Source organism: Haliotis cracherodii, unplaced genomic scaffold (assembly GCF_022045235.1).
Source record: "Haliotis cracherodii isolate W230 unplaced genomic scaffold, xgHalCrac1.p SCAF_34, whole genome shotgun sequence".
Lineage (NCBI taxonomy): Eukaryota > Metazoa > Mollusca > Gastropoda > Lepetellida > Haliotidae > Haliotis > Haliotis cracherodii.
The window spans coordinates 1,832,843-1,849,579 of record NW_027266291.1 but is presented as its reverse complement, the minus strand read 5'-3'; the positions used below and the strand labels follow the sequence as shown (position 1 = coordinate 1,849,579).

General features: G+C 36.8%; 1 protein-coding gene across 5 annotated transcripts in view; it reads right to left on the bottom strand.

Annotated features, from left to right (window-relative positions):
* LOC139477662 (vinculin-like) overlaps positions 1 to 16,737 on the bottom strand; it is a 191,608-nt gene that overhangs the window by 159,031 nt on the left and 15,840 nt on the right. For all 5 annotated transcript variants that reach the window (XM_071260038.1, XM_071260039.1, XM_071260041.1 and 2 more), the window contains exon 4: positions 14,538 to 14,683. In XM_071260038.1, the coding sequence (XP_071116139.1) occupies positions 14,538 to 14,683 (146 nt within the window). The remainder of the gene's footprint in view (positions 1 to 14,537; positions 14,684 to 16,737) is intronic.

The following is a 16,737-nucleotide window of genomic DNA, read 5'->3' as shown; positions in this document are numbered from 1 at the left end:
CACCATTCTATTTGACGTCATGGCTGCTTTTATGTCTTTGACAAAGTCGGAGAAAGACAACACTTTTATTTTGATTAAAATATATCTTCATGGTATGGAAAAAGTGTTTTTGAAACTTTTTCAACACAACATAAAAAGACAGCATTTACAATGTAAATAATGTCTTGACTAGATATACAATTTGATAGTTTACAGTGAATCTTAATTGGACAGGACATGCACCTGTTTGACATCAATTTTACGTAATCAAGTACTCAAAAGAATATTTCAAAACAAACAAAATTATATTCAACATGTTCAATACTAGACATGTATTTGTTCATAATTATGTAATTATTTCTCATCATCTTGTCTCAAAATTATGGAATAAAAGATGCAAAGAAAGCTCTATTGGTATAGAATTATCGAGGTAATCACTTAGATATCACTGTTCTGTATATCAAACAGCATGAAAAATAATTCTAAGACCAAGACAATTCTTCTTGAAATGTGTGTATATATTTTAACGAAAAATAATATCCATGTAGTTTAAGTTATATCTTCAGTTTTAGTTATAAAATAAAATGAAACGGCTATTCATGGACACTGTTTATATGAACTTATGATATTGACTATTACACGCCCTAGAAATACATACATGTTGCAGTTACATTTACATTTCATCTTGTAACACTTGACACTATATAAACTTATCAATTTCATATGTAAATAGTGTTCAAACAAACATGAGATTATCAAAGATTCATATATGTTGTGGCCTATGTCTAAGTATGATATCAAATAGAATATTGATTCATATCCAAAGTGAAATTAAATGTTTGAAGAAATGTACAAAAGATATACAAGATCTACGTCATGAAACAGTAAATTGCAGGATACAATGATCGTGTGTACTTTCATTCAAGGACCTTCACCTCAAAGAAATTACTAAATATGTAAAACAATGTTGAAGTATGACATCACTACCGGTGACAGAATTTTACAAAATGGCGTATTGACTGTCAACAGTGAGCGAGATTTTACTACGGGACTATCGTTGATTCAGGGTTCGTAGATACATAAATGTGACATGTAAGTTATCAGAAACACTCTGACAATCTGTGTACTGTTATTTGTTGTTATATTTTTCATTGAAACCAACGGGAATAGTCAGAAATTCTGATATATACTATTGTGGTTGTGCATGATTTTGCGTCAGTCATGGCGTCACATAGGACGGAATTTCTATTGAAAATATCAAATCATTGCAATGTATCTATATTTAATTCCCTAATTCTTCCTACAATTCTCTTCCCACATATATTCTGAAAATATTGAGCCAATGTATTCCACAAAAAGCCTAGATGAATGGCTTTGTTTACATTTCCAACATGTGCAGTTTTTCCAGCACAGCATTCGTTTTCACACCTCATTTATTTTGCTTTCATCTAGACAATTTGTATTAGTGACAAAGACAATTTGTCATTTGATTCTAAAATATATGAGGAATTCAAGGATGTAGGTATCGCTGCTGATTTTGAAATATATGTGATGTTATTGGTGTCTCATTACGGGTTTACGTATAAGGTGATTTTGTAAACACTACTAATATGGCTGACCCAAAATGACAAAGCAGCTAAAAGGTAAAAAGCCCCAGTGACAACAAAGTGAAGTAATATCAAAACATGTATCAGCATCCAACTGTCATTAGATTAGCACGTATCAGCATCCAGCTGTCATTAGATTAGCATGTATCAGCATTCAACTGTCATTAGATTAGCACGTATCAGCATCCAGCTGTCATTAGATTAGCATGTATCAGCATCCAACTGTCATTAGATTAGCATGTATCAGCATCCAACTGTCATTAGATTAGCACGTATCAGCATCCAGCTGTCATTAGATTAGCATGTATCAGCATTCAACTGTCATTAGATTAGCACGTATCAGCATCCAGCTGTCATTAGATTAGCATGTATCAGCATTCAACTGTCATTAGATTAGCACGTATCAGCATCCAACTGTCATTAGATTAGCACATATCAGCATCCAGCTGTTATTAGATTAGCACGTATCGGCATCTAACTGTTATTAGATTAGCATGTATCAGCATCCAGCTGTCATTAGATTAGCATGTATCAGCATCCAGCTGTCATTAGATTAGCATGTATCAGCATCCAGCTGTCATTAGATTAGCACGTATCGGCATCTAACTGTTATTAGATTAGCATGTATCAGCATCCAACTGTCATTAGATTAGCATGTATCAGCATCCAGCTGTCATTAGATTAGCACGTATCAGCATCCAACTGTCATTAGATTAGCATGTATCAGCATCCAGCTGTCATTAGATTAGCATGTATCAGCCTTCAACTGTCATTAGATTAGCACGTATCAGCATCCAACTGTCATTAGATTAGCACGTATCAGCATTCAACTGTCATTAGATTAGCATGTATCAGCATCCAACTGTCATTAGATTAGCATGTATCAGCATTCAACTGTCATTAGATTAGCATGTATCAGCATCCAACTGTCATTAGATTAGCATGTATCAGCATCCAGCTGTCATTAGATTAGCATGTATCAGCATCCAACTGTCATTAGATTAGCATGTATCAGCATCCAGCTGTCATTAGATTAGCATGTATCAGCATCCAGCTGTCATTAGATTAGCACGTATCAGCATTCAACTGTCATTAGATTAGCATGTATCAGTATCCAACTGTCATTAGATTAGCATGTATCAGCATTCAACTGTCATTAGATTAGCATGTATCAGCATCCAACTGTCATTAGATTAGCATGTATCAGCATCCAACTGTCGTTAGATTAGCATGTATCAGCATCCAACTGTCATTAGATTAGCACGTATCAGTATCCAGCTGTCATTAGATTAGCATGTATCAGCATTCAACTGTCATTAGATTAGCACGTATCAGCATCCAACTGTCATTAGATTAGCATGTAACAGTATCCAACTGTCATTAGATTAGCACATATCAGCATCCAGCTGTTATTAGATTAGCACGTATCAGCATCTAACTGTCATTAGATTAGCATGTATCAGCATCCAGCTGTCAATAGATTAGCATGTATCAGCATCCAACTGTTATTAGATTAGCATGTATCAGCATCCAGCTGTCATTAGATTAGCATGTATCAGCATCCAGCTGTCATTAGATTAGCATGTATCAGCATCCAACTGTCATTAGATTAGCATGTATCAGCATCCAGCTGTCAATAGATTAGCATGTATCAGCATCCAACTGTTATTAGATTAGCATGTATCAGCATCCAACTGTCATTAGATTAGCATGTATCAGCATTCAACTGTTATTAGATTAGCATGTATCAGCATCCAACTGTCATTAGATTAGCATGTATCAGCATCCAACTGTCATTAGATTAGCATGTATCAGCATTCAACTGTCATTAGATTAGCATGTATCAGCATTCAACTGTCTTTAGATTAGCATGTATCAGCATCCAGCTGTTATTAGATTAGCATGTATCAGCATTCAACTGTTATTAGATTAGCACGTATCAGCATCCAACTGTCATTAGATTAGCATGTATCAGCATCCAACTGTCATTAGATTAGCATGTATCAGCATTCAACTGTCATTAGATTAGCATGTATCAGCATCCAACTGTCATTAGATTAGCATGTATCAGCATTCAACTGTCATTAGATTAGCACGTACAGTCGTGCCCCGCTTATACGGACTTCAGATATCCGGAAACCTCGGTTCCCGGACGATTTTCATTCAAAACGAAATAATTACTATATAAATTTACCCGTATATCCGGAAATTCAGTTTCCGGAACCGGACGGTCATTTTCATACACAAAACACTGAAATGCACTCAAAATTGTCTCACTTATCCGGACAGTACACTTCCGCTGGTGGTAATATCTTTGATTCGTGAGAAGTCAATTAACCAGTGACACTGAGTTACGTTTGAGACGAGCTTGTTTATTTTCCATGTAATCCCCTTCGATAAATATGGCGTCTGTGGAGGTCAGAGGTCAAAGTTGAACTTCATTACGTATTACGAGGCATTGTTTTATAAACATATTTAAAATAATAATAACCCTAAGCGAAGCAGCTGATCGCTATTCTCGGGTATTATTTTTTTACATGGAACCAGTCTGACCAGTCACCGTCAAGGCTCACGCGCACGTGATCGCGTGATCGCGAGAATTTCATGTTGACATAGAATCGTCAAACAAAAACAAATATGACTTTTAACGAGTCAAAGTATGTCATTTATGATATATGTATCCATTCTCTGTCAACTAAAGTTCGTTTCAAGGCGTCAATAGCGGTATTCTGACCGTGGTTGCTGTTAATAACGGTGAGTTGTGCGATCTTCCGATCGCTTCACACACGATTTCGCCGAAATTAATAAAAACAATATGTATAAGGAATTTTGTCATGAGTTGCATAATTGAAGAGAAGTAACTCTTCCAGTAAGAAGCTGGTTTCAGTTATACGGAAATTCGTTTATACGGACGAATTGTGAAATGACGCAAGTGTCCGTATAAACGAGGCACGACTGTATCAGCATTCAACTGTTATTAGATTAGCATGTATCAGCATTCAACTGTTATTAGATTAGCACGTATCAGCATCCAGCTGTCATTAGATTAGCATGTATCAGCATCCAACTGTCATTAGATTAGCATGTATCAGCATCCAGCTGTCATTAGATTAGCATGTATCAGCATCCAGCTGTCATTAGATTAGCATGTATCAGCATCCAACTGTCATTAGATTAGCATGTATCAGCATCCAACTGTCATTAGATTAGCATGTATCAGCATCCAGCTGTCATTAGATTAGCATGGATCAGCATTCAACTGTCATTAGATTAGCATGTATCAGCATTCAACTGTCATTAGATTAGCACGTATCAGCATCCAACTGTCATTAGATTAGCATGTAACAGTATCCAACTGTCATTAGATTAGCACATATCAGCATCCAACTGTTGTTAGATTAGCATGTATCAGCATCCAACTGTTATTAGATTAGCATGTATCAGCATCCAACTGTTATTAGATTAGCACGTATCAGCATCCAGCTGTCATTAGATTAGCATGTATCAGCATCCAACTGTTATTAGATTAGCACGTATCAGCATCCAGCTGTCATTAGATTAGCACGTATCAGCATCCAGCAGTAAATACTGAAGTGTGATTGTAAGCAGTCAATAATTAGTAAAGTCTAAATAGTTTTGACATTTGTATACTTATCCCGCACTAACAGTTTACTTTTGACAGAAACAAATACAAAATTTAAACTTATCCTGCATTACTCCTTAATGCATCTGTATCGGACGGTACAGCGTGGGCATACCCTTAAGATACAAACTCTTTGTATACAACTTGTTGCATGCAATTAGTTGCACAAACTGAAGTTGTATACAACTCGGCATTCACATGGCGGCGAGTTGCATACAACTCGGGTCTCGTGAGAAGTAGTATAGATGATGAGGGTTCTGGACCACTTCCACTGGAGCCAGATTTATATACCTATACCACCACTACAGGGGGAATTTTTCAAGAGGGCGTCTTTTTCTTGTTTGGCACCCCCGATTTCGGCACCCCTCTACAATATTTTTTCCACTAGAGCAATAGGATGTGTCCAAAGCATACAACTGTGTCCAAAGAATTTCCAATTGAACATTTGCGCCCAAATACAGTTTAGAACAAAAATGGAAGAAGCGAAATATACAACTATGGAGAGCATGGGCATACGTGCAGAAATGTCTGTGTTCCAACATATACTAGTGGAGAATGCATACAAAGACAACTTGCTACCATATATATCAAAGGTAGACTATTTGGAAGGAAATCTGGGTAGAACACATCTTGAACCTTTGGAGGGCCTGCCAACATTTGTAGGCGATATGTATGTATTTGGCTATCTAGAAGAAAACGATATAGTATCTCTACGGGGATCTGTGTCTTGTACAACTGGAGAAAATGGATCTGCAAAACGTATACTACAAGAAATACAAATAGCAGCACAGAAAGTATACGGATGTCGTGTGCATGCTACTATCACAAATACAATTTCCTATATCGGAGGCTCCAGAAGCAAAATATGAGACACAATACAACGAATACAAAAACAAACAGAATACAAAGCAAAGAAAAAATGGAAACACAAAAGGGATTGGATGCACTACACACGCAACTATAGTCCTTCTGATATATTCCATAGACTATACTAGAGACTTTTCTGGTGTACTAGATAGGAAAAAAACTAGTGGAATACCTACAAAGCGAGGGATACTTTCTACAAGGTATACAATAGGATTGTGGAGAAAAAGAAGGAACAATTCTAGACAATACAGCGTCTGTAGGAGAACATGTATGTACTTGGGTATACAGTAGGAACAATAGAACATTTTCCGCGAAGATATATAACAAAGTTGTTTCCAATTTCAAAGCTTGGGACGTTCGGAATCCAATTGGAGCACATCTTTGCAAATAAGTAGATTGTCCAAATAGACACCTACGAAAAACATTTTTGCATCCAGATGTACAGAAAAGAGGTTGTTCTCGAATAGAAGTATCTGTGTATGCACCAGACGAAGACATAGGACCTTGGGTTGTAGACGAAATTCTAGAGTTGGTATCCCCCAAAGAAGAACCACTATTTCTAGAACCACCACCAGAAAACCAATGGGGAAACTTGGCAAAAAAATTGGATAGATGTTGTATACTCGCCTCTAGACCTCTCGGGAAAATATTTGCAGCATGGCATGCACACACAAAAACTAGGAGAATGTACATATACATCCAAAAAAAGAGACAGTTGAAGATCCGAAGAAATGGGAAAGAGAAGTAGAATTTGCAAAATTAGACTTTGGGTTTTGCGCTTTTCCAATATTTCGTATAGACATCCTATCTTTCAAAAAGGAAGGTGTAGAGTTTGGACCACTTTGATGCTATACAAAAGCAAAGGATTCCAAAACTATTCTTGCGCCGTCCAAACAACCAACAAAAATATACAAGGCAGATACAAACCCTTCCATGCTTCTCCCAAGCACAGAACACATAGAATGGATATTCCGGAAAAACAAAGAAGCATTCCAAGCAATAGAAATGGAAAAGACAAATATCTACTCTTTCCAGATCCAATAGAGAACAAAGATTGCAAGACTGTTTGGATAGCAATCTATGGAAAAAAAATATTGCAAAAATACACAAACAAAGAATACAAAAAGAAAAGGAGGAAAGGAAAAAGAGAGAAAAAGAAATAGAAGAAATACCAAAAACATAGAAGAATATAGAATTGCATCAACAGATACCAAAAATATTGTAGAACAAAATTCGGGAAGCTGGTGTAGAAAGATGTCCGAATTTTCTGGAAAAAATATTTCTATACTCGGATGGAAAGGAGAATGTGTTGTAGCTAGATGTATCGAAAATGTAGATGTATATTGTTTTCCCGCTATTTGGCAAACAAAAAGACTGCGAAAGATACTAGAATTGCTAGAAACAGCTGCACAACACACAAAACCGAATGGATATGGAAAGTCCATGTATTGGATCCCAATAGTAGAAGGAGACGAATTGTCTTTGAGCGTGGAAGAAACAAAAACATTCTACAACAACGAGAACAAAAAAATAGAATACAATCCACTAGTTGTAGAAAAAACACAAAACCAAGAACTACTAGCAGCAAATACAAAGATAGACAAATTCGAAGAAGAAGTGGAAGATTCTTCCATGCAATATATAGAAAAAGCTCCAGCATGGAAAGAATGCACAGAAGCATTGGATATGGAAGGAGAACATACATGTAGAAAATTTGCCAAAAGTATATTTCGAGGAATGGAAAGGACTATTCTGTTTCTACAAACAACAGGTGGATCGGAAATTCCAGTGTATGGAACATTTTTGCAAGAAGAAGTTGCAAAATTGGATCCCTTGGATACATATACATCACCAATACTATGCAAAATAGGAAGAGAAAAGAGAACAATACATTGGAAGAAAGATAGATTGGTATCTATCTGCAAAACACTAGTACGCAAACATACAAGGCAAAATAAGTCTAGAGTGCCCTCTTCTATTTGTAGCAATACACAACTTTTGACCATATTTTTCCCTACCCCAAACTTTCTCTTCCTCTCCTTCTCCAAGATATCCATCTATTTCCCATCCCCCTTCTTCACAAGGATGCTTTCTGTTTTTCTCCATGTATTCTTTTGCAGTATATACATGTTTGGCATTTCCAAAATCTTATTTCTTCCAATCTTCTAGTCGAAATCTTCTCAGCATACCATTTTCTTGGACATATTCCATCGTTGTTTCTTTTCTATACTATATAGCAAATATCCAAAAGGAAAATCTATAGCATTCGAAAAGCATCCGGCTTCCTTTTTCCTCCGTAGTTTCCATAGAACAACAATTTGAAGGAGAATATATCCCGCTATATTTGTGTATTTGGCAAACCATTGCGCTTTCTCTACATTCTTTTCTAAGGACTCTACTTCTTCTCCTTTATCCTCCACATCCTTCCCCAAGGACTCCAATTCTTCTTCTACATCTTCTTTCTCCTTCGCAATATTGTTTCGTATATCCAACAATACTCTATATATATCTCCCAATATATCTTCACGAGACACACGCTCTACAGGGTTGTATGGTTCCACCTGTGTCATGCTTTCTACAGGGTTCTCCGAGTTTTTCCGTATTCTATACAACCTCCCAGCCCCAATAATATATTTTCTTTTTGCATCCTCCACGGAGATGCTTCCACGAAGGGCACGAACTTCTTCCAACTCTTCTTCGGATAGACTTTTCTTTTGTGGCATCGTATACATATTCTACAATATCTTGTCTCCAATAGGAATCCTATACATAGAAATTCCACACACCAAGAATCCTGTACCCTAGGAAAAGCAAGCAAATGCTTGTAACAAAATATAGCAAAATATAGGATCTGCTATATTTTGCTATATTTTTGCCATATACACGAAAGAAAAACACACCCTCTTGAATCGCATCAGCATTTACACATAAAAAATTCCATCTGTAGTAGTGGTATAGTTATATAAATCTGGCTCCAGTGGAAGTGGTCCAAAACCCTCATCATCTATACTACTCAAGATCTCTGACAAAAAACTTGTGATTCACTACATTATCGCTGGAATCTTGGTTGCCGAGTTAATGTTCAGACCAGGGGTACGGAAACCGTCATATGCGCCGGACATGTTCGATTGGGAATCTCAAATGTCCAGTTTAAAATATTGCTTACCGGACATTTAAATTTTTCTGTCCGAACATTTTAAGAAGTATCGTCCGGACATTCTTTAATTTTGACCGGACATGATCAACAGTTAGGACTGAGCAGTTTCTGTCTACAGTTGTAACACAATAAAGATTATCTACACTGACAAGCTTTGTTTGTTTTGATTGCTGTAAATACATGATAGTCCAACCAGGCAATCACTGTAATAGGCAATAAACTGAGTTGACACTGATTAATCGAGGATTAATTACTACATCTTGTTAATTTGAGTGAAAGGTGTTTACAACTGTGCAAATACCTTGCATCATCGATGTACCTCATTATCCTCACAATGCTATGATATGTAACCTCAGACAAGAAGCGAAAGCGTGACGACAGCCAGTCAACCAATGCAGATCAGTCGAGCGGATCTGCCAAACCCTCAAAGTCTGGACGATCATTTTGTAAGTCGTGACTAATGACTTTCACTTGGTTGACATACAATCAGGATTTGCAGATTTTATTGTTTTCAGTAGCTAGTCATATATTGAATCTTGATTGAACGCCATTTTGCTTTCTGTGACGATCGATATCATATATGTTTATGGTCAATAATTAAGTACACATGAAAAAAAGTATTCAAATAACTATTGCAATCAACGATATTTTAGTATTTGTGATTTTTTTATCTGTCTTGTTTTTAAATAATTTTTAGTTTAAAAAAAACTTTTCACGTGAGGTCACGTGATAACCAAATATGGGATAATAGTCTCGTTACAAATGTTAAGAGCAGACATCCAATGGTTTTGTACTTGTAATTCTCATGTAGCTATACCTTATTTGAATAAATAATCACATTTAGAACAGTAAATTGGTTTAATGCCAAAATGACATTGTTTTCGTTGTACACTATTTTCAAATGTCGTTAGTGATACATATGCTTTGGCTAAATTAGTTGTTAATGGCATCATATTATAGATACTTTCCCACAGCATCTAAAACTGTGACGTGTATTTGTGTGTATGATGTATTTTAAGTTTTAGAAACGTATTATGGACCTAACCTCATCTTGGTCTACACTACAGTGTACAGTCACATAGCCTGTCGTTTCAAATAACACCATGAACAGTTTAACCAGGAGAATTAGACCAATGCAAATGTCAAAATATATAATTTGGTACAGTGGTATTCTAGTACCTTCTTTTCATAGGCCCTTTATTGAGTGTACCGAAAAACAGAAGTTACCGACGTGATTTGGATTTGCCATTTTTGTTTACAAATTGACGTGTAAATGTCACATGATTTTCATACGCGTTTTGATTGGCTGCGTTCATACAACTTGTCGCATGAAAATAGAGCATGTCCTACAAGTTGCATATGTCAAAAGTTGGACCGACTTGTATACAACTAGTTGTACCGTGTGAATGCCCCTTAAGGCTGGCTCTGGACAGGAGGAGTTTCTAAATGGCGACAGGAATTGGTGACCTGCTGGGCTACGACCAGAGGGCCAAAACTATGAACGTCTTCAATATCTTCTAAGGCCACATTCCTCATGTAAGGCATGAGAAGAACATGTCAGGCCTCCAAAAACATCCTTTCATATTAACAGTTCCAATAGTACAAATGCTGTGCAGAGCCATCATAGAGGCAACCACCCGGATCACATGAGGTGTGTTAGCTCTCAAGGATCAAGGATCTCATAGGCCTGAAAGATGATGGTACTCAACTATGATGATATGGTGTTGCGGCTGACTTCATTCATTGAGGTCTGGATGATGTGAATAAATAGGCATTTCCAAGCAGTCTTGGAGCATGGGACAGACAGTGCACGCACAGGGCACAATAAGAGTTTCTCCATGAATACGGCTCCCATAAATGATGATAATAGCGGGATGGTGAAAGACTGGTCAGGCTGTTCTGGTTGTTGTATCTTGGTAATGAAAACTCCGGACAGCCCAAAGTAATAGCTCTGGACCACACTTAAAAGTTTACACAGGTAAAGTCGAGAGAGTGAAGCTCACTAACCCTTGCCGCATGGCAAGGGCCCATACAAGGGTTGTTTATTGGCAATGTTATAAAATGATGTAGCATGGAGAGACTCCAACAGGGGAGCATGCAAGAACCCAAGTACCAATAATCAGATCCCAATGCGGGAGTGCGAAACTTGGCCTAGGATTTTTCAGGAGGATGAAGCATTAAGGAGCCTGCAGTTCCAGGGCCTTGGTCATCATCCGATCTACCGCAACTGCCACCACCAAGTTGAATACTACCAATTATGGAGTAATGGTTCAGTCTTATAGGTGTTGCTTGGTTCGCAGAAAATGGAGGTATATTGAACATTATTCTTATTCTTATCATTGACAAACTATTCTACTGTTATCTGGTCTCCTTACCGATATAAATTTAGCAATTGAGTCTGGCCGTTCTGTTGTTATTTCAATTTAAAATATCCATGACCACCTGGTAACTCCCAATGCAGTTTATGGTAGCTGAACAGACTTAATACAAATGCTACTGAGATCGTGTAAAGAACAATTCATTGTTTACACACCATTATGCCAAACCAATTATTGTGAGTTTAAATAACTTTGTGGGTTGTATTCAAAGTCGAAATATTGACCTTTTGACCATATCTAGATATATGTCAGAAACTAACAAAATTGATATGTTGATATAATGTATCAAATTGTAACCTATTGAGAATTTACAATCATAAAAAAATCGGAATTTTGCATCAGTTGTGTATTTGATGTAAATTGTAATGGACTCAAATGCATTCCAATAGAATATTTGACCTCTAGATCTACTTGTGCTGATGTGATTTTGAACAGTTGTTATTTTGATTGTCAATGTTGACAGATTAGATAGCATGAGGTGTAATACTTCAATTGAATTATTACATAAAGGGTGTGTAAATATTTGAAGTAAAGTACAGTTTGATCTGCAATTTTGTAAACAATATTTCTACCAAAATGATATTTACTTTACTGTACAAATTAATCATGTCATGAAATGAACAAAAACCCAACTAATTAATGGCCAGTAAATGTTCAATCTACATGTGATCTTTATATAATTTACAGAAACAGATAACTCTTTAACAGTTTGTATTCAAATATTTCAAATGCATAAATTGATATTGACATTACTATAAACTTAAAGTATAAACAGAACTATTTTTAATTCCCATGCGTATTGCAATCATTACTCATTTATTCCCTTTGTTTAATTGTGAAACCCATCTGGTTTTATGTCCACAAACATGTTTTGAAACTTTTAAAACAAAATGATTTCTTTTGTGCAAGCAATTGCCATGTATTAATGATTATCAATCATATAAATTTATATGTAAGAATATAGTTGTGCTTACTGTGTCATTTTTCAATAATTATATTGCTATGATGTAATATTTTACTATTGCTAATAATCTTTAGAACTTTAGTATATTTCAATCAAGTCAAGTGGTGTGATAATTTTGATAATTTTTATAATTCAATCAATCAATCACAATAAACATAAATTATTTGACATGGTTTGTTAATTATGAATATATTATACATTTATATACTGCACTTATCCAGGTACTTGTATCTGCTCAAATGCGACAATGAACAGTGACCACAATACTGTCAAATTAAATAACATAAGAATGTTGTCTTTTGATTTGGTTTGTTTGTTGTTTAACACCGCACTCAGCAATATTCCAGCTATATGACTGCAGTCTGTAAATAATCGAGTCCGAACCAGGCAATCAAGTGATTGACATCATGAGCATTGATCCACGCAATTGGGATACAATGACATGCATCAACTAAGTCAGCGAGTCTGACCACCCGATCCTGTTAGTTGCCTTTTATGACAAGCGTAGTCGCCTTTTGAAGAAATCTATGCATATAATATGTTCTTATGGATATTTCTATGTAAATGCACATGCTTGCATGTTCATAAATATTCTATTCTAGTGGCCACGAATAACAAATTCAATTCATGAATGGATACAGTTTGATTCACCGAATACACAAGTGAATCGTAAACAACATGGCCAATATTTATCAGACACTAAAAAAGCACATTGTACCATTTGTTTACAAGTCCGAAAATTATTTTCTCCTAGAATTTAATTAGGTGCTTTTTACTGACAAAGACTCCCGGTCCATGTTAAGTTTTGAAAAGTCTGAATAACTGACGTGGATGAAAAAAACAAGCTTATATTGTGAGAAATAAAGAAATATTTTCTTTGTTAAGAAGTCCAGATTGTTCCATGAACATAATCTGTACCGGTACATTCATTTTATCTTGGCTTGATTACAAATTGGGACACAGACTCAAGCGATGACAAAAACCCACAGAGGCAGGCTCACGGATAAAGAAGTAATTAGCGTTGAGACTGCCAAAGTTGCTGGCAATGCATGAGGAGCCAGCAGTGTCTGTGTCGCAGGCTGTTAGGTAGGCACCAATGCAGGATACAATTGTGACATATAAGGAAAAAGTATTGTCCATATAAGGCACAGTCGTCAATGGGTACAAGAAAGAGCAGGTAGCCTCATACTTCAGACTTTAGGTTAGCACAGGCTTTATTGCTTAGCCCTAAGGTGCAAGCATCGCTGAGGCGCCCGGTGGTGTAGAGATTGTCGACACGCCTAGAGTAATCAACATTACTATGTATTCCGACGGGACAGCCATCGCTGAGGAGTCAGGATGTGCACTATTGTTGAGGCTCCCGGAGATGATGGCAGTGCTGAGGAGTTCGGAGGTAGAGACATTGCAGAGGCAATCTGAGCCGCTATCACTCAGGCTCCCAGAGGACCCAACACCGCTAATGAGTCCAGAGCCGTACCTAGATAGGTAATGCACAGCTGCATATGGCTGATGAGTAACCACCGGGCAACCCCTCGGAGTCAGACGTCTAGCTATTTCTTGCAAAATCGTAGAGTCTGCTGTGAACAGCGCCGATGAGACCTGGTTACACTGGTCCTGTGGTTTCTGAGGAGTTCATTAAGCCACATCCCGGATGCCAGACAAACAGGCCATGATATAAACTCACTTGGTTTTCTTTCAGGTGTGTTTCTGGGCTTCTACATTTTGGCCTTGGTTACTACATATTAGAATTTAGGGGCTCAGGTGGCTGCGAGGGAAAATATATTAATGTTTAGCAGGGATACTGAAACTAATTTCATGATGCATTTATAGCTAGGGGTCAGCACTGGCATCAACTTCATGATCTACAGTATCAAGGTTCTAAGCTTAAAGGAAAAAATTGCATAAACACAAAACAGTATCATGAAGATGAAATCATACTTGCCTTGACATATGTGACTAAGTCTTCCATACGATCAACCACTTCTGTGATGGCCAAATATTCAAGAACGTTCTTGCAGACTCGAATAATCTTGCGTACCTCAGACTCATCAAAAGCAAGAAGAAGGGCAGATGTCCCTTGAAGAATACCTGTCATATGGATGAAAAGGAGAACATACATGAAAATAAAGAATATCCAAGAAATAATTTCGATTCAGTGCCATGTGCTAATTCCATGTCTTGTCGTCAGTGTAAGAAATTTACTTGACAAAAGTAGGATCACATAAACATTGTCACAAGGTATGTATATTGCTAAATGAGACTCCAAAGTGTGCCCTTATAGCACCAGAAACGTATTTTAACCTTGTCATTATGACCTTGGGTCATAGGGGAGCCTGGTGTTTAGGTTTTTGCACGTTACACCGAAGGTTCAATTCCCCACTTGGGTAAAATGTGTGAAGCCCATTTCTGGTGTCCATTACCATGATTTTTCTGGAATTATTGCTAAATGCTGTAAGTATATTAGTGAGTATATTTTTCTAATTTCAAGTCGAGGAAGCCAAACTAAAATGAAAAGAAACCAAAGATTCTGGGTCCATGATAGTATTCCTGGTTATTATGGGTGGTTATTGAAAACGTTACAGACAGGAGGTTGTTTATTTAGTGTGGGAAGTCCCTAATGAAATAATTATAAAGCTACAAACTCTGTAGATTACTTGTATAACTCTTTCAACACTAGTCAACATTTATCAAGGAAAATATCTGATTGTAAAACATCTTAGCTACTATACAAGTTATACACCATTTGAAAGGTCTAATCCTATTGTTTATGAACATGAAACTTGTGTTAATCACATTATTTATATAATGCATATTTATTTTCATGCATATATTTTGGCATTAAACATCGTGTCTGAGACGAGAAATGGAGGCAACAAAAGCCAAGATGTCATTTCACTTACATTATATGCGATCGCACGAAAAGATTGAAATAATAACTTTGACACCTTTTAGATATATTTTTGTTACTTTAATTTATTACTTTGTATAATATATTTTATTTTAAGATTTGCTTGAAACATTTTTATTTTGCTCTTGTTTGACATGTTTGATGTGGACCCGTTGTCAAAGTGTGTGTTTATTTTCAATAACATTGTGGGAAATAATGAATTATTTTTAAATCTATCAATAAAAAATGATAAATTGAAATGGAATATGTATTTCAGACATTGTGAAATATGATAGATTTAATACATGAATAATATGACAGGTGGGTTCATCAAATTATATACTATTGACTATGACTTGACTATGGCTTGGCGGGGGCAAGTGCAGAGTTGTGTCCCTTGGGCATGCCAGAAACCTATGGTTGTGGGTTGGAATCCCGGTTCGGCCTAATTATCTTTCTAGGTTTGTCAGCACCATACCCGTGTTCGTGGGGTTCACCGAAATGGTAAACGTCTGAGACCTGCATCACTTCGGGCTTTCCTCCTACATTAAGCTGACACGCCGTGATATAACTGAAATACTGTTAAAAGCGGCGTTAAACCCAACTCACTCACTAACTCACTATCGCTTGGCGGGTCTACCGGCCTGTGGTATCTGGGGACTCGAGGCTTCTTGGACGGTGTACCGGCCTACGGTGTTGAAGGAGATAATATTTAGATCATAAAGGTCATTCAAGGGCAAATCCATACTCCTACATAAGATAATAGGGCATTGCTATTGGTCATGTTGGTAACCATGGTAACTGCACTCATACTTGTACAATCATAAGTGTCAATTAGGTAAACGAACTTCGTCATATTTGCAAACACCTAGAATGCCATTTACAACCAAAAAGTGAAAGGCAAATTTCCTCATTCCACAAATCGATTTAATGTAGTCCAAGGCTGCTCACTCAAGATTCATTGTTTTGTTTTATCTCACTTTTTAATGTGTATTTCTTGAATTCAACTGAAACCCAGTCCTGTGTTACACCCATGATCCACCCGTTGGTCACTCATTGCACCCCCCTGTTCAACAGGTTCACAAGTGTAGCTTGTGGATCACCTGTTGTCACATGCGTGTAAAGGGAATTAACTTCTTAGCAGTAGTGTACCACCACATATTAAACATTGTTACCTTTAGTTTCGTGAAATATGCATACCTAAAGATATTATTAGTTTTTACCTGCAAATCAGTTTCATTTATATGAACACACT